We start from the raw sequence: 27,491 nt of genomic DNA, 5'->3' as shown, positions 1-27,491 counted from the left end.
CTCCAACCCAAGTCTGGAGAATGATATAATCCTGATCTGGGTTATATCAATAGCACTGAGCAGCTGTTTGAGAACTTTTTCAGCCCTAACACTCCTGTCTGGCCACAGGTAATTTCTCAAGGTTCAGAGAAAGAAATCCCCCTTAAGTACTGAAATAAGCACCACGTTCACCTGTTACCTGGATAAATCTATGATCAATTGGGATCCAGTCAAACAGTGGGAGTGGGAACCAATAAATGTAAGGAGAAAACACTCCTTGATGTGAGTGGCAGTGATGGATGTGATCATTTTGACCAAAAAAAGAGATCACTTCTGTAAGGACAGGGTGGGTGAAAGCCATCTAACCAAATGCACTGGAGAGGCCCTACCTGTAGATAACAATATCTCAGCTAAGCACCAGAAGCTCCCTTGGTAGTCAGTAGAGCTCATTTCTTTCAGGCACCCACTTTAGGATGAGATGATTTGTGCCTCAAAAGCAGCTATTTCTCTCCATTACCTGTAACAGGAGTTCTTCTCTGATGGGAATGTCTGTGCTATAAATCTCTGTGGCTTATGTGTCCACATTTGGGCAGATGAATCCCACTTCATGAATTTTTCATTATTGCAGTCATTACATGAGGACTAGATAGCTTTTTTTAAAAGTGCACCATAGCTTGAAGAGAGCATGGGCTTGACACAAAAATGAGTGTGCAAGTTTCTATTAGAAAAATAAGACAGAGGATTTGAATAGATTTCCCAGACCATCTGTGAACCCAGGGTCTTGACACTGGAAGCAGCCACACAACAGAATTATCTTACATTCTTATTCCACTTTTTATTTATTTAGTAGGTCAAACTGTGAGGCCCATGACTTCTAAAACTACATGTTTGTGAGCTCTGTTTTATAGGGTAACACAAGAATCACAGCTAAACCAACATTATCAAACAACATACGTTCAGTTTAACATCCCTAGAGCTGGGTTGCCTGAAATGTTGACTTGCATGTCATCGATTTTATTTCAACTTTTGAAGAAAGGAAGTCTGCATTAGATACACTGTGTCTGTCTTTCTCTAGCAAGACTCTATTTGCATTGCCTGGCTTCAGGTGGGTGAAAGCCATCTAACCAAATGCACTGGAGAGGCCCTACCTGTAGATAACAATATCTCAGCTAAGCACCAGAAGCTCCCTTGGTAGTCAGTAGAGCTCATTTCTTTCAGGCACCCACTTTAGGATGAGATGATTTGTGCCTCAAAAGCAGCTATTTCTCTCCATTACCTGTAACAGGAGTTCTTCTCTGATGGGAATGTCTGTGCTATAAATCTCTGTGGCTTATGTGTCCACATTTGGGCAGATGAATCCCACTTCATGAATTTTTCATTATTGCAGTCATTACATGAGGACTAGATAGCTTTTTTTAAAAGTGCACCATAGCTTGAAGAGAGCATGGGCTTGACACAAAAATGAGTGTGCAAGTTTCTATTAGAAAAATAAGACAGAGGATTTGAATAGATTTCCCAGACCATCTGTGAACCCAGGGTCTTGACACTGGAAGCAGCCACACAACAGAATTATCTTACATTCTTATTCCACTTTTTATTTATTTAGTAGGTCAAACTGTGAGGCCCATGACTTCTAAAACTACATGTTTGTGAGCTCTGTTTTATAGGGTAACACAAGAATCACAGCTAAACCAACATTATCAAACAACATACGTTCAGTTTAACATCCCTAGAGCTGGGTTGCCTGAAATGTTGACTTGCATGTCATCGATTTTATTTCAACTTTTGAAGAAAGGAAGTCTGCATTAGATACACTGTGTCTGTCTTTCTCTAGCAAGACTCTATTTGCATTGCCTGGCTTCAAAAGGGTCTAATAAGACTCTTTTTTTTTTTTCTTGGAAGTCTGCAAATTCTCCTTTTTTTTTTTTTTTTTCCAGATTTTGGACATTGCTTTTTATGGCAACAGAAAGAACTTTTGCAGTGATAAAAATACATTTTCTACATTCATGAATTCATAAATTTTAAGGGCAAAAGACCATTATATTAATCCAGCCTGAGGCACTGAAAGATTTACTGCACAGGAGGTAATGGACTAGAGCACAGTTCCTTTGAGAAGACAGGAAGGAATCTGTGTAGCTCTTCAGGCTCTCTCCTCATCACCATGATGAGGACAACCACCTCAGAGCTGTCTTGTCCAACACAGACCCTGCCTGTAGTTCAACTTGCTAGACTGTTTATTTAAACATAACATTTTGGAGAAAGACAGACTGCTTTCCCAAGCACTCAGGGAAAGCAAAGGTCAGCACACCCCCACCACCCCAGAGCATCTCTACCCCATCTGATTAAGCCCATCTGTTCTTCCAGCATCATCAGACCCTGTGAAATGGCAGCTGCTGACCCTGTGCTCATGCTTTGTCCTTCACCTGCCTGGCCCTCTCACTGGGACACAAAGCACTTTCCCTCTGGGACTCAGCTTATTGCCTCATAAAGCAGGATGGCAAGATTATTAATGTGGCAGAACTGCAGGATTTTCCAAGCAATTTATGAGTTGCCATGGCAGTTCATTATGTCTCAGCCCAATGACTCCTTTCCATCAAGCATGAAGCAAGCAGGAGACACCCACACATCTAAACACACACACGATGGATACCCACATCAAAAATACATCCAAGGTCACACATCCTCCATTTTGTCCAACATATGCCTAATAAAGGCACTTTTTAAAGCCACCAGTTATCAGGACTGATAGCCAACCAACAGAAACACACTTAGACACCAAGAAATTTACAATCCCCATATTTTTTAGATTTTTTCTTATTTTGTTTTCTCCCTCATTGGACCATTTCTGATGGATGTCCCTATTTCAAGAACAGAAGGTACTTAAGAGGGTTTACATTTGCAGCCTCCATTGGTTGCAGGGGGAGGCAGTGGGGACAGCAGGCACTCTGGATTGCTCCTTTCTCTTGACTCTCAGTGCTGAAAATAAAGTTTCTCTTTACACACAGACGAGCCTCTCATTCCCACTCAAGAAGTATTTGAGAAAATATTTAACTTTCATGGTATTTATGCATGGGTCTTAGAATAAAGCAGACACTTAAACACTTCCTTGAATCCAAGTGGCATTATGTATGTGAAAAAAATCCAACAGAGTGTTTGAATACGTTGCTGAGTGAAGACTCCAGTAAGGCCAAAAGAACCAGCCTAGAGGAAAGAGACTGGGAGAATTCAAGGGAGTCTTTGAAGGTAAGTGGACAGTTAAGAAAATGGTAAAGGTCAGGAATACAGTGGCTTTTATCAGTAAGTAACCACAAGGACACCAGTATGAATACTTTCCTATTTGCTGCTATCCTCTGAGAGTTTCAGGGTATTTCAAAGAACAGACAGAGATAATATTTTTGTATCTCTCTCTAATCACACCTGTCACATTCTGAAAACAACCCTACCACCACGTTATGTGATTTCCCAGAATTAACTTGCTTTTTCCTTTAAAAAAAAAAAATAAAATTAAAAATAATGAATGTGTTCATTAAGGCAGTAATGGGACCCACTTAGTGGAAAATCCCACTTCCCACACTACCCCTCCAGCTAAAACTACCTTTGGGCCAAAACTATATTTCAGCTCCTGGCAAGGTTTGGGTTTTTTGGGAATGTTGTTACATTGGAGGATTTTTCATGTTTCCTTGGGTGGACGAACAGGACCCTACTGCACATGAGAGATCACTGTCATGAAGGGCTGCTGGTTCCTTGCTTGTTTCCATCATCTTGTCCACCCATGGTAACATGCAGCATCTCCCTCTCAGCTAAGTGATGCCTATAGGCTGTTTATACAAGGTGCAGAGGGATCTAGTATGATACAGAGAGTTGCTGACTTGAGACACTCCCAGTGGCTGGAATAATTACAAAAAATTACTCAAAAACATACAGCTGGGCAAAAAAATAAATAACAGCTTTACTTAAAACCAGATTCATCAATAAAGTTGTGTGTGTGAGGCAGGAATTCTTATGTCCAATAAAACATGAAGGCAGGAGGAAAGAACCTTCAAGAAATTTGGGCATGGCTGAAAGAAAGCAAAGCTTTTCCCTCATCCAGTAACCTCTTGCAGATCCAGGATAGTGTTCAGACCCTACTGTTGAGCCAGAGAAGAACAGTCTGGATGTGCTGACCTAAGACATTCTTCCAGATGTTCTGCTTGCAGGTTCTGGAAGATAAGTCACCTCACTAGCTCTTCACTACTCACTGCTTTACACAGCCAACACCAGCATTAATGTCTGTCACCTCTGCTAAAGGGCCATGGGTTCTGGTAAAAACACATGGGTTTGCAATTCACTTTGCCTTTTGTCACTTCATAAATTACTCTCTCAACAGATTTTTTTCCTGAATTGCTATCAGCAGAGGACATATTTGTCTCTTCCCAGCCCTCCCCATGCCTCAGCACCAAAAGCAGAAACCAGCTGCCCCGTCCTCTTATATTACTGCAGTTTCTCACATGGGAAAAGTCTGTGTGAGGGCCCTCCTACCCACGCTGACACATCCACCAGTGTGCTTGGTCTCACCAGCTCTTCTGAAGCAGCAGAGTGGGTCAGTAACACTGGCCAAGGATCTCAGAGAGTTATGAAGTCCCGCCCTTGAAGCAGCAACAAGAAAGGCTGAAGTGATGCTCAGAGAAACCCATTTTGTACACCCCTCCTGTTTGCCAAACTGTGCCAGGGTCACCCTGCATCTTCCACTGCTCTCCAGGGAACACCAGCAAAGCCTCAGCCTGCGCTCCAGGGACCAAGTGTTCCCAACTGCAAGAGGTGGGGAACAGGGATATGCACCTAGATATCATGACAGTCACTTCAACCAGTCAAAGCCTGTCCCCTTTCCCTCCCACAGGTTTTGTGAAAGCAGGAGAATGCCATACCAGGAGCAATAATGCATGCAGCTTTATGGAAACCTGAAACAAAGAGGTACCCAAGAGCATGTTTGCCACATTGCAATCATTCTCTAAACCATAAGAACATCAAATTGCTCGGGTTTGTAATTTCTTTTAAAAGAATACCAGGATTTATTTCTGTCCATCACAAGCACATGGGACTGGAATTTGATTTCTTGTTTATTTGGTTTTCACATTTTGAAGGATTTTGCTGTTTGAGGGGAGAAATATGTGTCTGGTGATCACAAAATCCAGCTCAGAGACATGTCTGAGATCATGGTTTTGAAAAGGAGCCATGGCCACCTCCAAAGGATGAGGCAGATATCACCCACTAAAAAGCAAAACATGCCATTTTGTGCTCTCAAGTGTGACTCATTTCCTGATGCAGTTAGGCTATGACTGGGAAGGTTCAGGTCAGATTAAGGTATCATTAATGCCTTTTGTAGTGGACTTTGAGACTAGGGCCACACTGGCAGAATAAAGCCGTGGAAGTCTATGAAGGAGATATCCTCTTGGAAATACATCGTGGGGCTCTGTTTTGTTTGTCCTTGGATTTTTAAGTTATGGAGCTCCTGTTGTGCTGTATTGCCTTCATTTCTGTCAAACCACAATGAGGATAAGCTTCTCTCCAGTCTCTCTATGAGAAAAGTGATATAAAAAAATTACCTCCCTGGCTAGAAAAGTCAAAGGGTTTTCCATGGATAGCCTTGCTACATCATTTCAAACAAAAACCAAGTCAAATGAAAATAAAAAAAATCCAACCTTCCTGCCACTGCTGCCAAATAAAACAACAGCCAGGCAGGAGCTCAGAGCCTGATGCCCCTGCATGAATCTCTCTGCTCTTCAAAGTACTGGACATCCACCAAGATATAGTGGCTCTGCAAAATGGGATAGGGACTCACCCTCAACCACCATCTCTCAGACTCTGCACACTAGATGTTACATGTTACACACAGAGATTGACCCCCAGACCTGTTGTTGTCTGAGGACACAGAAAGCACCTCCTCTACCACATGCTCTGCAGATTCAAAATAGCACCAGAATTTCCTCTTCCAGGCGAGTGGAGAAAGGAATAGAGAAAGAAAGTGATTGAGCTGATCCTAGCAACAACAATATAAGCAAAACCTTGAAGGGTTTTTAAATACAGCAGCTACAAATCCAAAGTGCCACCACTAGGAGAAGACAGACCTGATGTTTCCACACCACAGGGTTCAGAGAGGAACAACGCTTTCTCTGTTACAAAGTATGACTAGTCAAGGAGGAGTACAGTCTGCTCAACACTATGACTTCAGTTCCCAAATGAGAGCTCCAACTGTGTTGTGTTTTGGTGGGTTTTTTTCAAATAACAGTATTTATATTTTCAGTGGAACAGGCTGCCCAGGGAGGTGGTGGAGTCACCATCCCTGGAAGTATTTAAAAGAAATATAGATATAGTGCTTAGCAACATGATTTAAGCACTGAATGGGTAAGTTAGGTTATGGTAGGGGGATTTAGGTTATGGTTGGACTTGGTGATCTTCAGGGTGCCTTCCAACCAGGATGATTCTATTATTCTATTTTGTTAGAAAAATGTTGCAATGTTCACCTGAAGATTTTGGGAGTGATTTTACCATGGATGAGTATGGATTGATGGTTGTCTTATTCTACTGTACAAAACTGAATAAAGAACAAAGTAATAAGGATCCTAGTGACATCCACAACTTTGCTGCAGTCAAATGAAGCAGCAGGAAGCTGACATTCAGGATGTAAGAATCCACAGAGCATTTTGGTTCCACTGCCACGTTTTCTTGCCTTGCAGAAGCAATATTGAATGGGTTAACAAAACATCATTTTCATGCTTTCATGTTTTCTCCTTTTACTGTCAAGCCAATGAGTAGAAAAAGAGACAGAATTAAACCACTCAGGTGATCCACAGACCTTTCCCTTGCTGACCAAATAGGAATCATCCTGAGCCAAGTGGAAGCTCAACAACTTCTAACGCACCATTACAGGTCTTGTCCTTCTTCACACACGTGTTCATCAAACACACATTCCCAGGAAGGTTACAGTAAGAAACTTTTGCAGCTCACCACAGGTGTAGATGACATTAAGATGCTTTTGGATTCCTGGGTAACAAGGATCTCCAAATTCATAAGTGCTGGCATATATGCTGCAACTTCTTCTTCCATGACAGCGCTTGATCATGAGTTGAAGGGCAGTCGCTGACTGACACTCTAGAAGAGAAAAAAAGATACCTGTTGGTGAATATTTGTCCATTCACAACAGAAATTGCCTAAAAAATCCCTCCCAGATACAGACTGTAAGAGTGCACACGTATGTGCCTTCCATGTGAATTTCAAAATCTTTGTGTTTACCTGGGAAGGTGCATCTGACTCTCCAACACCTGCATGAAATTGTTAAGCGATGAAAGGAAAGTTCCAAAAAGACCAGTGAAAAATGAGAAATCCTCATACATCTGTAGCAAAAAAGGCTGCATATGAAAGAAGGCTTGTTTCCAAAGGGAAAAGGCTAAAAAAAATTATTCCTTCTCACTCTAAAGGTCTGAAGACTCTAAGATAGGTCTCAGTATCCTCATTTTAACAGATGGAAAAAACATCAAGTCAGTGCAGAGCATGGAAGAAGACTCAGACCTTAAGTGTCTCACTCTAGGGGACTTCAGAAACACTACAAGCTTCCCCATAAACTAGGAGACTGTCATACAAACAGAAAATACATTAATAGTACAGTTATAATATTAACATGGGATTCCTGTAGATTGATTTAGCTCTCTGATAACGCAATTGGTCACAGAAACATGCAGAGTTATTTGCAAATTCCCACTTCAGAGGTTCAAGGGAGATGGACATTGGGACCTTGCTCAGGGAAGGGTAAAACTGATTTCATGTGGGTATGTTGAAGTTTTTCCCAGTTTTGCTTGTTTCACTTTGAGAGGAAGAGATAGGTAGAGTTTGGGTAGGCTTTCTTAGCCTTTGTTATGTCCAGTAGAGCTGTCTTAAGTCACCACCTCTGGCCCTCTTTGGCAGACAGTGTCCCTGCTTCCTCTTAGATGACGTTATGTTTCTGAGTCTAATGAGGATTATTACTATGAAGTCAAATAATTACACTGTTACCATCCACCATCTAAGTAGAAATAGTCTGATAATGGTGTTTATTCCATGCAAGTAGAAACGGCATATTCAGGACTTAGAAATATGCCAAGCTCCAAAGATAAATATTTACAGCTTCCTGAGGAAGGGAAGTGGAGAAGGAGGTGGCTGAGCTCTTCTCCCTGGAATCCAGTGATAGGACATATGGGAATGGTTCAAAGCTGTGCCAGGGGAGGTTTAGACTGGACATAGGGAATTTCTTTACAGAGAGGGTGGTCAAACACTAGAATAGACATCCTAGAGAGGTGGTCAATGCTCTAAGCCTGACAGTCTTTAAGAGGCATGTAGACAATGCCTTCAATAACTTGCTTTAACTTTTGTTCAGCTCTGAAGTGGTCAGGCATTTGGACTAGATGATCATTGCAGGTCCCTTGTAGTTAGAACTGAAACAATATTCTAATCTATTTTGTTCTATTCTACTCTATTCTACTCTATTCTATTCTATTCTATTCTATTCTATTCATTTTCCTATTTATTATTTTATCTCATGTTATTTGCACCTGTTTCCTCAGCTAAGGTGAAAATTATTTGTACAGACTAGCTCTCAGACTTTTAGGTGCTAGACAGTCTGCTTTAACTATCCAGCCAGGGCCAAGCAAAAGGGAAGATGACAGAAGATATTTATTCAACAGGAAGCTACTGCTAAAAGCAACAGGAAAGCTGCAGAGAAAGGAATACAAACCCTTTTTGGTCACTAATCAGGAGATGGGGAAAGGGAGAATGAACCCCAAAAGGTACTGAGTGCTACAGCCAGCACAACAAAAAAGCCATGAGAGACACAGGAAAGCCACAGAAAATTAAGCCTAGAGGGCAACATGTCATTTTTTTCTCAAATCAAGGACAGCATTTTACTTCACATGCTGCAATTGACAAAAGAACAGGGCTCCATGTGAGCATTTTCATACTGAACCACCCAAACTTCCTTAGGGGATTTTCAATCCAATGAGTGTTAGAGGTTCCAGTGGAAACATCTGGCACGCAGCAATCCTGCTTCATTGGCTTTTTGTCAGATGTCCAGTGAGAGAAACTCATCAAATCTAAGCACTGCACAGGATTTCCTGGAGGGTGCCTATTCTTTTTATTGGTTACTGTTCTCACACAGAACAGTGTCCCACAGCTGCCTGCACTGGGGCCTCTCCTCCTGGCACAGAACACCCTGCCTCTGCAGGGGGGTGCAGGATTACCCAAGGCTGCTCCTGTGTCTTTTGCATGCATTGTCACCAGAGATGGTCAGCCTTTGGTCCACTCTTCTTGTAAGAATGAGCAGTAACAAAATACAGACTCTGCCCTCCACCTTAACAAACTGGACTGGTTCTTCAGGTGCCAGATCCCTTGATTCAGCACATTGAAAACACTTTTAAAGAATCACAAGGTTGGAAGGGACCTTAAAGATCATCCAGTTCCAACCCCCTGCCATGAGCAGGGAACCCCACCACTAAATCAGGCTGCACAAAACCTCATCCAACCTGTCCTTAAAACCCTCCAGGGATGGGGCATCAACAACCTCCCTGGGCAACCAACTCCAGTTCCTCACCACCCTTATAGTGAAGAATTTCTTCCTAATATCTAACCTGCATCTCCTCTCTCTCAATTTAAAACCATTACCCCTTGTCCTATCACTGTCTTCTCTGATGAAAAGCCCCTCCCCAGCTTTCCTGTTCTAGGAGTTTTGTCTCTCATATACCCTCACACTATCATCACCAGCTTTTTTAGCTATCACGAAGCACATCTTGGTATCAGTGATCTCCTTTGTCCCATGCAGTTCTGAGCAGGCTGTGATCTCCATCCATATTGACTTTAGCAGCAGCATCTGCACTAGGAAACCAAACAGGGCTCAAATCTGGACACACCATTATCACACTTGCTTAACTGTTACCCTGTTCCTTAACATGATTTTACCAACTAGGATTAGGCCAAACAGGTAGTATAGTCTGAGATAAATTAGGGCTATTTCCCTATCATCAGTTTGTAGAAAGCCTCCCTGAATACTTTGGATGGAAAGGGGAGAAGCAGGAATCCATGGCAGAGGGTTTAGCTGCATGGACATGAGGTCAGTCAGCCTCAGGGCCAGGCAGCAGGCTCCTTCTCACATTGTATTCAGGACAGAGTAGCTGAGGTGTAGGCAGGAGGTGAGCACAGTCCTGATGCTACCTTCATCAGGGAGTAGCTGCATCTTTTTTTTGACACAGGAGGGGACAGCTTTGCCCATGCTGCCCACTGGAATCAACATGCCATAGTGCCTGCAGACAGTTGTGGGACCCTGCTCTAGCCCCTTCTGCAGCCCCTCTGCCAATGCAGATGTAGCTTGAGCTATAAGATCCAACCAGAGAGCCTCTTCCACATAGCCCAGTCTGCTGCAGTCAGTGCTAACACCGCCACCCCTACTTGTATTTTAACAGTGCCCAGGTCCAGGCTATGTTGTTCAGCTACACATTCACTGGGAGGCCACCTGTGGTGGAGCAAACCACTTCCATACCATTAAACACTCTTATCTTCTAAAACAGAGTGGTGATTCCCTGTCCTATAACCAACCTCAAAACATGTTCTGGACTGCCTACAAGAGTGTGAGCTGGGATAAGGCAACAAACTATGCCACGGGCCATGTTACAGTTTAACAGTGCAGAACATCTATTTTCTGTGTCTGTGCCCAGGCCCTGGCAGTGCTAGTTTATCATAGTTTAATAGAGTTTAACACAGTTAAACATGTAAACATGTAGCCCTAGGTACTCAGCTTCTTTGGGCACAGACATGGCCTTCACATTATCAAATCCCAGCAGTGAAATCCTAAGCTCTTCAATTGCCAGGCTGCTCCAGCTCAACCTGCACCAGCCAAAGTGAGCAGAAAAGCAGAAGAGACTCTGTGTGCTTCAGTTACAGATGGGGATGAAATTCCCTTGCATTGAAAGGAAGGCACCAAGATTTTTAAAGCCTCTTTATTTTTTACATGGACTTTTTGCAAACCTTAATATTGAAAATACATCCAGGACAAAAGTCACCTGTTGAAACTACAGCACATCAACCATGCAATAATTTAGTTGGAAGCAATATCTGGAGCCTATCCAGCCCAAGCTCCTGCTCCAAGCACAGCCAGCTTTGAAGTTGCATCAGGTTGCACAGGAATTTGCCCAGGCAAGTTTTGAAAATCTCCACAGATACATATTCCCCAAACTCCTTGGGCATGTGTTCCAGGGCTAAACCCCTCTCCAGGTGAAGAATTTTTAACTTGTATCTAATCAGATTCCCACTGCTGCAACTTGTGTTGGTTGCTTTTGCTGTTTGTTTTTTTGTGTGTGTGTTTTTAAGAACAGTCTCTGTAAGAACCACTTGTTAGGTAGCAGAAAACAGGCATAAGATCCCACCCCCAGGTTTCTCATCTTGAGAGTGAACAAACCTGGATGCCTCATATGAAGTGTCCTCCAGCCCTCTGACCAGCTTGGTGGCCCTTCATTGGACTTGCTCCAGTTTTATCTGTTGAGCCCAAACTGGAGACTCCAGTATTCCAGGTAAGTGGACTACTGGAGTGCCAAATAAAGGGAATAAACCTTGATGTGCTTACGTTCTTACTAATAAAGTCCAGTATCTACTGAGCCACCATTGCCACAAGATCATGCCACTGACTCGTGTTCAACTTGTTGACCCCCCAAACCCATTGGTCCTTTTTCTAGCCAGGTGGTCCCCAGCCTGTGCTTGTTGCAGAGAGCTTTTCAGGTACAGAAATTTGCACTTGCCTGTGCTGAACTTCACAAGGTTTCACAAGGTCCTCTGAGGTCCCTAACCCTGCTGTTAACAACTGTCCTGTCCAATTTGGTATCACCCACAAACTCTGGGTTTGTGGGGTCATCCAGAGATGATGCAAGGGCTGCAGCACCTCTCCCACCAGGACAGGCTGAGGAAGTTGGGGCTGTCCAGCCTGGAGAAGAGAAGGCTCCAGGTAGGCAAATCTTTACTGTTGCCAGTGACCTCCAAACCCCAATGAGCACCAAAATCTGGTGAATGCAGGAGTGACAAAAAGTCATCTGAAGCACCCACATTACAAGATCCAGCTAAACTCTACTGGCAACTCCAGGCTGCCACGTGGTAAATTCAAACACTCTGCTGATTTTCTCCATGGTAAGGTCTGAGCTCTTGGAAACAACCTTATTCTTCCAGCCCTTAAAAAAAGCAATGGACTCTGTGGACAAAATGTGCTAAAGTATTCCCTTTAAGACTTCACAACAGGTCACAACAGGGAATTTTCTCTGATTTTGCCTCCCCACAATTTCTAAGCACAAATGCCTCGTGCATTCCTGTAAATGGCAGGGCAAGCAGCCAGCAGTACTTGGAGGGAAGACTACACTGATACTGAAATTATCTTGGTCTCCCTTCTAGGTTTTTTTGATCTGTCAACATGTTCATCCTCCACACAACACATTGAACTGAAAAATGTAAGAGCAGCAATCAAAACCTCCAAATGGGACCATCTCCCTTATACACTTCAAAGGATTTGTGATAAAGAGGTCATTGAGCTGGATGCCAAAATGTCATTTTCAAGGATCTTTATTCCCTCACTAACTAGCACTGAAGATGTCAATAAGACATCTGAGAGATGGCTGAGTGATAGATGAGGCTACAACACCCTCATAAATCACAGTCACCACCATGTCATACAGAGCTATAGAAGTAACAACACAGTATTTTTTTACCCTCCTGTCTCAGGAGTATTAAAACACTCAACATCACTCCTGTTGGTTGTTATGAAAAGCGTGTAGGTAATCTAACTTCCAAATGTAAAGGAGTCCTTAGGGAGCTGGGTTGAAGTGAGATCTCAAAATATATTATTAGTACTTTTTCAGAAGGTGATGCCAGGTCAGAAGTTCTCACCTCCAGGTGCCCATTCCCAGGGCTCAGAGAGGCAAGAATACAGAAGCTCTCTTGTCCATAAATCATGAAGTTAGACAATCAAAAAGATGCAGGGAAGGCAAGCCCAGAAATGTGGCAAAGCAGGGTTATACCCCCTTTCAGCTGGCCAAATTCACATTTCCAGGTCTTCAGAAATGGAAGATCAGACATGGCACTCTTGTTGCACCAGGTAGCAATTGATTCAGGGCAACATCTCCTTTCTTTTCCTGCTTGCTTGCTAACTGCAAATGGTGGATGTTATATGAAAAAACATCCAGACATCAGTGCGACAAACAAGTGGTCCCATATGCCAGAGATATGGGAAGGACACTCACAAATGCCAACACCACATCACTAAGTCTGAGGTAAGCACTGCTAAGCAGACCTAGGCCCCTGCCAAGAACCTTTTAAAACCCACAAAGCTCAGATCCCACAGCAGAGCAGTAAAGAACACTTTAAGACCTCACAGATGACAGAAAGCCCACTTGCACAGGTGGAGCCAGAGCTGCCCTCACTTTTCATTAGTCTTGGATTGCTTCAGCACACTGCCAAGGAGCAAACACAAATCCTGGCAACAGACGCCTCCACATGTGAAAGTGTTTAAAGATACCAACTATGCTTTTGGAATGTGGTCTTTTAAACTAAAGTTTGGGTTTGGAGGAGACAGTGACCAGCTTGCCTTATCTGCTTTGCTCCCAGCCCCATGTTCTAGAAGCTGCACATCCCTTCAGCCGTGCTCCTGCTGCAAGGTGAACTCCCTTTCATAGCAGGACTCCAGAAATGCAGACTGTTCACAACTCTTAGTCTAAGCCCTCAGTAGGTCATTCATCTTACCAGCTACATTTAGTAGGATATTACTCCCTGATCTACTGTCTTTCTCAGCCCATCCTCAGCCGAGGTAAAACCCAATTCACATGGCAACCAAGCCACACTGGAGGATTTTACCAGCTGCAGCTTGCAGGCAGCACTGGCCTTAAAACTGGAATCAGTCTCAGTGATGTAATGTCCATATCATCAGGCTCACCACAATGAATGGGTTTTAGTCAGCTTAAGCCTGCTTCCCAGCATGACTACTTTTTTATTACCTCTTCCTGGTGAAAAATAAAATTGGAGCCAATGCCTATTAATCACATCCATTACTTTGGTTACTCACTGTTCCTTGTTTTTCTCCAATAAGGGTGACACATCTGAATCTGAAATCCAAGCCACACGTTGGTGCTTTTGATTGCAAAACCTGTCCGAGTTTGAATGAATGTCTCCAAGCTGTTCAGTTTTTTGTATTTAGAGTAAAACTTAAGATGGTCTGATGGAGGGTCTCTTCCAAGGCAGCAGTCATGACAGATGGATGCACAAACAGATTTATATACCTAATCTTGAGATGGGGGACTAATCCCACAGTGAAGTTGGGCATATGCTAGATGCTCAGGTGTATCTGTTACCCTCATAACCCCCACCTGCCACATCCATGAGGAGCCTGCAAGGGCAGGTTCCTGCACAGATGAGGCAGGCTGTCCAGAGCAAGCAGGACCATGTACACCTAAATGTGGGAATTTGTTAGCATGCTGCAAGGATGTCACACGGTGCTACTCCACAGGCTGCCTGTGAGACTGGAAAGGCAGCAGGGCATGGAATACACCCCAGTATTGACTGTTCCATCAGACTGAAAAGAAAGCAAATTCTTCCTCTTCTTTACAGACCTAAGGCTCATCAGAGTGTTGGTTAGCAGGACATTCTCACCCTCTCACTGCTCACTGTAATAACTACTCTTTCAACTGAGCGTCAGAGCTCTTTTCCATCATTAATCTTGATAGTCTCTATTGCATATTAGTCCTGTCTGCCCTTTTTTCACATCAGAATCACATGTGCACTTGAAAAAAAAATAAAAATAGGAAAAAAAACCCACTCAAAACTTCCACCCACTTGTTAGAGGGTGCACTCATCTCTGAGTCTGTGAATTTAGCCCAGAAATTTGATCACTTACTCTACTTTTTCAACTAAAAAAAATATAAGACATTGAAGTATCAAAAGGACCAAATTATTGGCTGCACTTACAGAAAGAGAATCACTGCCTAAAACACTCCTTCCAGCAGAGCACATGAGATGAGTGATTAAGAACTGGAGCAGGACTGGTGGTGCCTGATCAAGAAATTAATTCTGTGGCACATTTTGGTCCAGACTGAAGGCATTAGGAGCAGACTTGCATCTGGAATTAAAACAGCCAGCAGAACTCTAGCTTTCCTTGCTGTATTTTGAGGAGCAGGTGAAAGGAATGAGCTGGGATATATATTGCTTTGAAGGAAGTTATCTGCAAAGAAGTGACAGTTCTAGGAGGAAACACCTCCCAAGCAGAATTGCTCTCCAAAACATGCAGCATGATTTCTTCCTGAAGAATAAGACAGGAAAAGTTACTGGCTGAGAGCTGTAGAGCAGGGAGGAGAGAATGGAAGATGTCAGAGACAATTAACTAAGAGGAAAGAAAGTCAGTTCCTGTGAAGAAAGCTAACAGATCTCTGAATCAGCACTGTAGTTACCTACTCATCTTCCAAGAAGGCAGATTGTGGTGGAATAGCAAAAAGGACATAAGCAGGAAGAAAGGAATTTCAACCTTGAAGGTGAGGCAGCTGCCCAAATCCTCTACATTTTACCTAGGAGTGACTCGAAACTGCCTCATTTGACAAGACAATCTCTATCATAACAGGAAGGAAGGAAGTTCTCCTTCTGCTCTTGGCAGTTTCTCATGTATTTTAAAGATGCTCCATTAGCTGTGGTTGATAATGAAGTTCAGCTCCTTCATAAAGCAGCAGCTGCTGAAGGTGTCTAAGCCTCTGGCTCTGCTTCAAATTAGCCAAAATTAGCCATCCTAGCATCCTGTGAAGGATGTCTTCATAGAGTATTGATGAGCCACTCTGCACTATGTGCAGTACATCAAACCCCAGGCATTTCCAGTTTAGCCCAAGAAGTTTTACTGTTCTCTTTAAAGGCAATTGCAGAAGGCAGCTCATAAATACAGGCTTTGTCCACTTTAGCAGCCTGGGAAGGTAATTTCTTTACCAGGGTAGCACTGTCACAGGGTTTCAGATGGGGGCAACAGAAATACTCTGCATTTCTCTTCCTTGCCCTGGCACACAAGGCTCTATAGAGGACACAAGAAGCAAGTTGGGTTTGGAACTACAAGGACTGTGGAAGACAAGAGAGAGAAAACCAAACTACAGATACTTAACCCATAACACCAAGCAACAAAGACAAAAGACTACCCTCAAAGGGGAAAAGATGCAGAAGCAGATGTGTACAGAGGAAAGCTCAGGGGCAGAGCCACAAAACAATGAAAAGGCTTTTCGTTTGGAAGCCAGAACAGGGTGGGCTTCAGAAAACCTGCATAGTCAATCTGTTACAAGCACAAGAAACCTTCTTCAAATAGGGAAATAAATTAATTCATTAAAAGAGATTGTTAAAAACAGTTCTCACCTCTAACCACAGACTGCTGGATAAGCCATTGGGTTGTGGAAAAGGGTTTGCAGTCAGGACTGGTGGGCAAGTATCACTGGGGCTTTGGCCCATGCATTAGCTTTGGTTTCCCAGGTCCCTGCTCACCAGCTGTGACCTAGCTGCACTAATGCTGTGAGGAACAGAGTCAGAGAGATGCTCCAACATCTCATGGTCAACACTGAGGCTAAGAAGAATCTTCCTCCCCCATCAACAGCACCAGTCCCAGCATGCTGCTGCTTTTTCTGTGAGTTTTTATGTTTGAGAGACTTCCTCTTTGGTTTTTCTTTTGGCAGTGCTGGGTACTTCACTGTCATGTCGAGCTGGTTTTCTGATACAAATTATCATCATCATTATTCCAAATAGCAGCAGGGAACTTAGCATTGGTGCCATTGGCTATAGCATCTATGTCTTGCACAATGTCACTGCAAACAGCTGGCTGAAAAAGAAATCTACATCCAAACATCAGAAGGATGCACAGAGAAGGCCAACTTGATGTTAAAAAAGTATCTGTTCATGAAAGAGAGAGAAAAAATTGCTCACCACACACTTCATAAAACTTTGGAAACTTCAGCAGTAGGCCAGAAAGGAGAAAACAATCTTAAATGAAATTAATCACATTTAGAGGCTGCAACCAAAGGATCAGTTGCAGGTTTAATTAGAAATGCTACAGTTACATTTAGAAATGCTTCATTTATGAATGTGAGCTCAAATCATCTTATCACCTTTGTATCTGGAACCAGAATTCATCTAAAACACGTGAGGCTCCAGTTTTACCAAGACTGACTTAGAGTGTGTAAAGTTGAGCAAATTAGTAACATTTTGCAGGTTTGGGGGCTAAAGTGAGAATCTGAGGACAGCTTCAAACTTGGCTCCAAGAAGTCTCAGAGAACAAAGCGTTTTGGGTCTGGCAATGACAGTAAAATTTTATTATTTAATTTGCAGCAGAGAATAGTTTATTGTGGGCTGGAAGGCGTTGGAGGTAAAAAGCAAAGAAGTTAACAGCTTTTGCTGCACTCAGTAGAAGATAGAAATGGTGCATTCAGTGCATCTACTGTTTCGTGAAGTCCCTGAGTTCATCTTCCTCTTCATTACAGCCCAACAAAAGTATTTTCCTGACTATAGGTATAATTCAACAAGTGCCCAGACCTAGGCTGAAGGAAGGTCTGGGCTTCGGAAGCTGTGGGACTGACCCACTTTTTTAAGAGACTATCCAGCTGACACAATCTGCAAGTCACTTCTTGCCCTTGGTTCCTAAAATCAAGCCCAGAGTGCTTGCAGCCTCACAGGTTTCACATTACCTTTGTTTCTCATTCACTGTCATGGTAATTTTGTAATATTCTTGAGTGACATCTGAATTCCTTTAAGAGGAACCTTATCAGTTCTGAACAAGTTACACTGGTTTTCATTCAGAGTAACTCCATGGAAATAAGATGAGATGCTACAGGTTAACATCTCTTAAATTACACCCTTATATTATTAGGATTATATTCTGGATATGTTTTTAACTAACATTTGGGCAATAGGCATGTTTTATAATATCTGCTATTAAAGAAGTTGAAACTAATGACATAAATACTCACTTTACTTCCTCAAATACCATACCAATATCATCACAGACCGTACCAGTGCTATTTAAGCTACTTTCAGAATTTTTATTTACAAGCACTGCATGGGGCCATACTCCACTGTAAACAACTTTTTTTAAAACCAAATTGAATGTTGGCTTTGAGAGAGACCTCGCCCAGAAGCACATTTGAATTGGTTTTTTTTCATTTTTTAAAAAAAATTGCAATTGTGTGCATATAAAACCAACTTTATATAAATCACTTTTTATGACTCTGTGGAATCCAACAATAGTTTGAGTTTTCCAGAAACAGCTGTAAAGTTATTTTAATTACCTCCTGGTGTTTTGAGACAAAAAGTGAAAAACAAAAGTATCCAAAATTGAAAAACAACTTTCTGAAAGCAGGCTTTGTCCCACTTTTAGTGTTCTAAACAGGAATATAATTTCAATTTAAATTTAATAAGGTATTATATGTGAATTAAGCAGCAACTGATGTTTATTGAGCCTTCAAACTTGGGTACTTGTGGGTTTTATTACACACAAACAGACTGGCCTCTAAAAATATGTTCTTAATCATGAGTTCTACATATAATAAAGTAGTTTCTGCCCTGACTGTAAATCAAACCTAGATGGAGTTGCACCTATGGGTAGGGGCATGCTGGAAGCCTGGTGTGCATGTTAGAGAGGACAGATGCAGTCTGACTTCCTCCCATGTGCTGCTCACCCCACAAACCCAGCCCAGCAACCATTTTCAAAGACATCATCTGCCCTGTGTTGAAATCAGGACCTGGTGTTTCAGCCACCAATACCAGGACCCACTGAGGGCCAGTCAGGCTGCCGGGCTCTATCTCATCAGCACAGATCTCCTCCTGCCACCCTGCTCCCTCAGTGCTTCCTACCAGTGCCAGAGGCTGTGCCCCTCAGCACTCCAGCTCCATGGTTTGGAGGCCTTATATTTTTAAGTGCTTCACTTAAGACCAAGATTAGAGCAGAGCAACAGACTTGTACTGATGGAAACATAGGATGGAAAATGGTCACGGATGGTGAAGCAGAAGAGAGCCAGAAATGCATGGGTAGAGGGGCAGCAGTCACTTAAAACCAGCTCTTGTGTTGGCAGGAACAGAAATAAGTGCCATGGAATAAAACTGATTTTTCTTTACTGCATGCATTTCATACTTATTCACATGCTAGATCTGATCACAGATAAACAAACTAGAAGGATCCATTATTTACGTGCTGTAATAAATATTTATATGAGGGACTGTGAAGGCTCTGGTCAAGTCATATATACATTTGCATTAAAAGGAGGAAATCAAAACAAACTGGGCTGGATCACCTTCTGTCACTGCATTAAAATGAAAAATGCCAGAGAATGAGCACCTAAAGCACAGGCTCCTTTGTTGAACTCATTCCTCTGCTCTTTTGTTATCTGATCCAATGAGTTACAGAGTGCCACTGACCATCTGAGTTTCCTCAGGGCTTTGTAAACACAGCCATTTTCATCTCTACAGAGGCACAGGAGAGAACTTGCATGTTAAGTGACAGGGATGTTTCACTTCTCAGCAGACTGCTCAGCTTAACCCACACACCACAAACCAAAGCTGGGCTTTGAAGCCAGAGTTCCCATAATCTTCTGTCGACTCTGAAACTAAGTCAAGATTCTTTCTACCCAAATAAAGTAGTTAAATTGCTGTGGACTCCTTGTGTATGTGATGGAGAGAGACAGGATACTTGAGAAAGAGACCTGGATGTTAGAGGTCCTGAACCTGTCCATCTTGCTTCCTGTGGTTCAGGAGGTAGCTACCATGAAAATGTAGTTGTGAACATGAAAGGTAAAAAGGGTAGTTGTTTTATATCCAAGTTTTTCCTTCTCAGGCTCCTAATTAGATCATTACCTGGCCCTCAAATACAAGCAGGAAAAGGGCTTCTTTTTTTTTTTTTCTTTTTTTTTTTTTTTAAATTGGCATCTTTTGGTACAAAGAAGTCAGAGATGCAGGCAGAGGCAGCTGTAACCAGCACGATAACGGGGCAAAGGGCTCACTGGGCTGAGGGATATTAATGGTTTGTTGCTTGTGAATAACCCTTTCCCCAGAGACCTCCCTATGCTCTGTGTATTCTCTCTGCACATGCCAGCAGCAAAGTGGAGGCTTTATTAAGAGAGTTACAAATAAGGTCAAATTCCTTTAGGAGCTTTTCAGAGTTCACAAGGCATCCAAGGAGGGGTCCAGCTGTTGGCAGGGGTTTCCCATTACGGTCAGAGACACAAGTTCCAGCACGTCTCCAGTTAAAAGAGGATCCTGGCAGATTTTTCTCTTTAATATGACAGGGATGGGATGGAGTTCTTCACAATAACTTTCCCTTCACAGATGCTAGGCACTTTTGTATAGGCCTCAGTCAGAGAGAAAGCATGTGCCTGGCACAGCATGGCCTGCCTTGGGGATCCTACACTGCTGTGCTGGGTTACGCAGGTTAAAGGGCTGCAAAGTCACAAGAGCTCAGACCCTCCACCTGAGCACCCAATGTGCCTCATGTCTCTGTGGAATCCAAAAAAGCCCACCAGTAGTGGACTATATTCTAAAAACTCCTTCAGGAGTAAAAGGTCTTGTTTTTCAAGGCAGAAACAACAGAAATTAAACCATTTGCTCCATTACCTTAATGGCAGTCAGAAATATATACAATACTCTATTAGACCACTCCTCCTTCCCATCTTAGACCTCAGTTCTTTAAAAGGCTCATCTTCAGAAGCCATAGATCCCTAAATTCAACCCAAATGTGCATTTTGTTCTGAACTGTTTTCCATTAGAGAAGGAAGAAAAGTTACCCTTCTCCACCTTTGGGGCAAGTATAAGCTCTTCACTCGTCAAGTAACTGATGCTGCCTGGATAAAAATAATCACAGCAAACTTGTCCAGGACCCATTTCCTGGGAAAAGGCCACTTGCCAAGGCTCAGTCTTGAAATAAATCATCAGTTCCGTGATATTCAAACAGAATAAATCTTCCATGTGCAGAAAGTAGCTGGGATCTGCCTTATGGGAACTGGATGCTGCCACAAAGTCTGAGTCATACGGTCATGTTTATAAGATCAGCTTGTTGCGAATGTCTGGGATCAAAGGCTGCCATGGAGCAGCCCTCCCTGCATCACAGGGTTGTAGAAACGTGCAGGGAAATGTTCCCTAGCTAGAGAAAGCTTTGATTTATAAGCTGTGATGTTTTCACCTGCTCCTGAAGGAACAGAGTTGCCTGCTGGGCTAGGCAGGCCCATGGCAGGAGTACGTTTTCTGGAACAGGTTTGGGGACTCTGTGCACTGCTCCCACGGTTGCTAATGGCAGCTGGGAGCACAACCCCCTCATTTTGGTGCTGTGAACGTCTGCAGGGCTATCATTTCTTGCAGTGTGCTGTGGGGAAGCACGTGGTGAATATGCTGTTGGCTGATGTGGGTTGCAGATGGATCCTACACTGGTTTCTCCTGTGAAGCCAAGGGACAAGTGATAGTACAGCTCTCCTTCCCTTTCCTGAATCACTAGAGCTCTGTCCCACTGGGTCATAGAATCATAGAATGGTTTGGGTTGGAAGGAACCTTAAAGATCATCCAGTTCCAAGCCCCCTGCATGGGACACCTTCCTCTAGATCAGGTTGCTTCAAGCCCCATCCAACCTGCCCTTGAACACTTCCAGGGAGGGAGCATCTACAGCTGCCCTGGGCAACCTGTGCCACTGGCAGACCTGGACAAACACTCTCCAATGTAGCTGGGATTTGAGTGATGGAGCATGATGAGCTGAAAAACCATCTGCTCACTCACATTTCTTTTAGTTAAGCTCACACACACACCATCTACTCTTGATTTCAGCATGCAGGGGAGCAGCAGGATCAACAGATATACTATCTATCTTTCACTCTACACACAGAGAGCCCAAATCCCTGGGGAAACCTAGAGAAAGCATTGCTCCATGGTGAGTGCCTCACCTCTAATTCCCAACCCTGCAGGACATGCATCCAGCTGTTGTCCCAGAGGCATTTCCCACCTTTCTTTTGCTGCTAAGCAGGCAGGACATACCTAACCCCTCAGAACCCAAGCAGCACCAGGGTGACATAACAGATATTTTTGACCCCAGTAACTCCAAACATGCAGATATTTGCTCCTGTCCAACAACTCAGTCATTTTTAGCATCATTCACAGCTTAAAATCCTGCACCAGAATTCATTGTAAAGCTACCTCAGCATTCCCACCACTAGTTTGGCAATACACTGTCTTGTCCTGAGCCTGGCCCTGTAACCAGTTTCATTTAAGAGCTGACACTGGAGGAAGGCCTTCATCCCAGCAGCAGACTGCACACTACAGTCTAGGATCCAATACCTTATTTCCTTGGGCAAACATCCCAATTTTTAGAGATCAAAAGACCAATTTGAAAGCAACAGGGCATAAAAGCACTATGGATGGCATGGCCCTGCTGTCACATCTCACTGCTCTTTCTCTTAGCTATCACTTTGCTCTCCCAGTTCCACTGTCTCCCACCCCATTTCCTAGTGCCACATGCCCTGCTCTCAGCCAGGATAAGTTTTGGAACTAGGCACTTGGGCAAAGAAGAAGAAAACTTTACCCTTCATGGCTTCGCATTGAGTTTTGCCTCACAGTGACTTTCAAAAGCAGGTTCCAGTGCTAGTACCTTGTCACCAGGACGTGCATGTCTCTGCTTGCTCAGCAGGGGCAAAGGAGCAGAGTGCTCAGGTTTATGTGAGAAACCCACCAGGTTTTGCTGACTCTGCAAGTTCTCACCCAGCAGCTGAACCAGCACAGCCCAAACACCACAGGAAAGAGGTCCAGGCTAACCTATCCAACATATCTGTTGTGGCTTCTGCTCCCCAGCAAGTGAGGGATAAGAGCACATCCAGGGATATAAGTCAACTCAGGAGATGGGAAGCAGCCTGGGAGAGGACTGTGACTCTTCTGCCAAGCCAGGGTACAAGCCCCTGGACTACTCTGCTGCACTGCAAGTGCTCAGATTTTCACACCCACACAACTAAGGCACACTCACTGCACAAATAACCTGACTGACCTGATTTCACCTGTGGTTTCCTATTGACACCCATCATCTGCGTATCATGTTTCCAAGCAGTCACTTCACATGCTTCCATTTGAGTAGCGTTTAACTCCCTAAGGGCACTGGATCAGCAGCTGTGAAGCTGAAGATCTCCAGGTACAGCTGTACAGATACAAGCACAGGCAATAGCAGCAGCTCAAGCTTTCCTGTACAGCCCCCTGTGAAGCCTTTCCCCCTCTAGAGGCAATTCTTTTGGGCGACCAGTTAAAGTCCTCTCACCTCTGCAGAGAAGGATGGTCAGGAATGCTGGTCATAGCATTTTGCACTGTGGACATTTCTTCTCTCTGCCACAGCCTAAAAAACTAACTTCACATTGGCTCAAGAACAGACAGTTCTAGTGAATGCTTTTAAATTTATTGATCTTTAACACATGGTAAGTAAGAGACTATGACAGCCTGAGAGTGAAGAAGCTACGTGAAGGCACCATAAGTCAACTGTAACGTGATGCAATTTAACAACTTGGTTTTGAATTTTTAACCCTTGCTTTAACTTCAGTAAAAGTTTAAATGCAAGATCAAGGCTTGATTTGGCCACACATGGCCCATTACATCTGCAATTAACCTGCTCCTCATTAATATAGGTAGAGATTCAGTTTGTGAACGAGCAGAAGGACAGAAAATTGACCAAGAAATTCAAGGAGTACCCCAAGTATTTAGTTTAATCTGCTAAAAGTCTGCAGCTTGGTAACTTGGCTAAGGCAGGCAGCTGAACATCAGTTTGCTGCTCATGATGAAGCTCATAGGTGATTAACAAGGTACCACACACCAACAGGGCCACCGTGGCAGGTTGCATGGGCGAGTCCTGCTTATCCTTCTCAGGATCTCAGCCAGTTATACCATGAAGACAGTAAATTAAATCACCCTGCCTAGATCAGTGTGCCCTCTCAAGCCATTCCCCTGCTTACCAATCATGGGCATCCCTAGGGTTTGGTATGGGCACTCCAGGCTGCCTCCTTGTGTCCTTCCAAAGACAGCAGAGTAAATGGCAATCACCATGCTCTTCTTACAGCTTAGCCTCAGCTTGTCATCTTCACAGGCTACTTTACTCTTGTACTCATCTGGAAAGAAACAAACACTTAATTACTCTGCTGATCCAGAGGCAGGCACTCAGCATGAAGGGAGCCCTCTCACCTCCCCATGGGGTGAGCTTGCCAGAGGCAGCAGCAATTCTGGGCATTTGCCCAGAGGTGCACATCAGCTGCCAGCACAATCCCAGCCCTACAACTGCTTTTGCTAGAGTAGCAGTGATCATTTGCATTAGGCATTCTCTTTCTGGTACTATCAGCATATTTAATGAACATATTTTAACCTAGCATGTGTCAGTTCTGGTAAATAGCCAATAATTTAATTTTGCAGACAAATAAGTGAGACATGGCAGTTGAGTGATGTCCACAGGGTGATATTAGAGGCCTGTGACAGGGGTAGATAAAAGCCTATCTTTAAGCACCTCTCTCCTTCATAGATGAGCCCTTCACTTGCCAAGCATTTATTCTAAATCACAGCAGCTCAAATGCAAATATAATTATGCTCAATGGGTTTTTTCACAGCAGCTCTCCATGGACAGATTCAATAGGAGCTTTTTGAAATTTGTTAATGACCGAAGTTGCTCTTGCCTGTTTCAAACACAGATATGCAAAGCTGCTCTCCAAGTCCTTGAAATGGTCAGTCCAAGAATGCAAAATACACTGTTGATTTTGTAAGACTGTTGCACGCAGAACAGAACAGTCATTCAGGTCACATCTAGCAAGGAGACAGGACAATTATTTCATAAGAAGTCACAAGTCATTCTGTTCTCTTTACTAGTACTATTTGTATTATGGGAACCCCTAGAGGTCCCAACCTAGAACAGGTCCTCCCCATGTGTGTCTGCCTACATACCACAGAAGACAACTAAATATTTGGAAGAGCTTGAGTCTTTACAGCAGGACATCTACAACTGTGACAGAAAGAGACTGAGAAGAAAGAAGTGGGATGTCTATGGTCACCCTGGCCAACCCAGGGCACAGCCAGGAATAAAACATCAGCCAACCCAGCCTCTGTAGAGTCACTTTCCACTTGATTATGTTATTTGCTGTTAGAAAGGTAGCCACAACAGCATTCAAACTGCTTCATGGGAAGGGTCCCTAACCCATGGGAATCTACCAAGCATGATCAGTCATTTAATCTGAAATGCTCTTAGTGGCACCAGGTCAAAATTGTGTCACAGAGCACACTAGAAACCCAACACTGTGGATTTGCAGCCAGTGCCTGGGGCTGCCCCTGGTTCTCTACCATTTACTAGCACAGACATAACTTCTGTCTCTCCCTGTCACTGGTTCTCCATGTTTAATATCACACACACACACACAAGACCTTCTGCAAAGTCCATATGCATCAAATTACTTCATATTTGAAAACACTAGACAATCATTACTTTACAATTTATTACTTCAGTCTGTACACCAGGGCAGCCAGTGCTTGACATTTTTATTGTATTGTAGCTGTTGGTTCAAGAATAATTTTTCCTGATTGGAGATGGAGACGAAATTTTCCACCAAATTTGAATCACCAAAGAATTTAGATTGGGAGACTCCTCAGGAGGTCATCTGGTTTAACCCCTGATCAAAGCTGGACTGATTTCTACATTAGATTTTATTATTTTTTTTCCTCAAAAGGAATTACACAGAGAAACCATCTACCAGAACAGGCACATGCTAATTTAAAAGAAATGTCTGAAAACAAGCAACTCCTCATGTTAAAGTTGAAAATTCCTAGTAGAAGTCCAAAAATATCCCACTCTATTAGCCTATTATGTGGTCATCAGAGCATCCACCTGGAGTGGGAAAATCCTGGCCCAAACCCTCACAATCTGGCTGAGAATCTTAAGCATTCACAATATTCCAGTAGGTGATCTTCCTTCTCTCTCTGCAGCCTTTTAAAAAAACCTCTGAAAGATCCTAGTTTTTATCCTACTGCAGGGAAAACTTTCAACCCTTCAAAATATTTTGTTGAATGGGAAAAGACTTTTTCATCCATTCCTGTAGATAAACATAGAATTAAAACCTAACTCGTTCATAGAAGAATCTGTTTGAAGAACACACATCCTTCAGCAACACCTACAGGGAGAAACCCTCGACCAGCTGAGTGTGTAGAACAGGGACAGGAAGCAGGAATAGAAGCTCTTTTCAACATCAGAGTATGTAGGAAGAGAGGAACCTTGCACAGCTGTGAAGAACCACTCACCATTTTTATCTCTGGGTATTTTATCCACAATCACCATGTAGGCATCTGAATAACACACTGAACTTCCTAAGGGTTGTTATCTTCACCTATAGTTGTCTCCCATAGGATTTTTTGTTTCTAGTGGGAGGGAAATGGAATCAAAGCTTTAGCCTAACACTGTATATATTCTCTGTTAGTGTATTATGCCTAACAGAGTATAACATAACTGTAAATACTTAATAGATTTATTTTTTCTCCTTACATGGACTCAAGCTAAAAGCACAAAGGCCTTTAGCCCTGCCATAGGCCCAGCTAAGCACAGTTAATAAAACCATATCTGGAAAAGAAGGATACTTGTGACTGGCTGAAGTGACATATGAAATAGTTGATTAACTTTAGAAAAAGATCAATTTTGATGTCTCTAATGAGCGAGTGCCAGGGTCCTCTGTGAAGGTCTTCTTTCTTACAACAGACTAACTCAATTTCCTCTTCTGATGTAGTTATTATTAGCTACATTTCCCAACTAACCAGTATAACTGATCGCTGAACCACATCTCCTACAGACCCATTAAAGGTCCTTAGAATATTTATTAAATTCCATTGATTGCTCATAGTCAAAACTTGTCAGTTGGAAACTGGACTGGGATTTAAGACCAACAAGTATTGCATTTAGCCCAGAAGACACTGGGAGGCAGAGACATTCATATCTCTGCTGAAAGCCAGCCCAGCAGTCACAAGAGGGTCTTTCTGGGAAGTCATGGTCAGGGCTAATGGAGGAAGCTGCCTGATGGATGGTTGGAGAGATGGGACCAGGGAGATGAATCCAAGTGCACGCTCCTTGGAAAGCAGCACAGTTTATGGGTGATGTGCTCCTGGCACACTGTGGGGTGGAGTAAAAGGGCTGTGCCACATGGAACACATGCAACCTCAGGGTCACTAAATTCTGCCCTGGGAAACATCTATTGGAGCTGCAGGTTTCCAAGGCTCCGGCTGAGTCCAAGCTGGCTAGGGCTGCCACAGATAGAAGACACTGCTTTCTAGAAAGACAGAGAGAGAAAGTGAAGGAGGGAAGGAAGGAGGGAGGGAGAAAGGAGGAGAGAAAGGAGGAGAGAAGGAGAGAGAGGAGAGAGAGAAAGGAAGGAAGGAAGGAAGGAAGGAAGGAAGGAAGGAAGGAAGGAAGGAAGGAAGGAAGGAAGGAAGGAAGGAAGGAAGGAAGGGGCGAG

At 43.2% G+C, this 27,491-nt stretch overlaps 1 protein-coding gene across 1 annotated transcript in view; it reads right to left on the bottom strand.

Annotated features, from left to right (window-relative positions):
• The window catches only part of EVA1A (eva-1 homolog A (C. elegans)), a 211,666-nt gene that overhangs the window by 98,992 nt on the left and 85,183 nt on the right, over window positions 1-27,491 (bottom strand). The window contains exons 4-5 of the mRNA XM_010002389.1: window positions 23,973-24,125; window positions 6,964-7,107 (exon numbers count right to left, since the gene is read on the bottom strand). Coding sequence (XP_010000691.1) covers window positions 6,964-7,107; window positions 23,973-24,125 — 297 coding nt within the window. The remainder of the gene's footprint in view (window positions 1-6,963; window positions 7,108-23,972; window positions 24,126-27,491) is intronic.

The sequence above is a fragment of the Chaetura pelagica genome, unplaced genomic scaffold (assembly GCF_000747805.2).
Source record: "Chaetura pelagica isolate M959 unplaced genomic scaffold, ChaPel_1.0 scaffold46, whole genome shotgun sequence".
NCBI classification, from domain to species: Eukaryota; Metazoa; Chordata; class Aves; order Apodiformes; family Apodidae; genus Chaetura; species Chaetura pelagica.
Note: the sequence above shows the minus strand (reverse complement) of the source record. Positions and strands in the feature narration are given on the sequence as shown.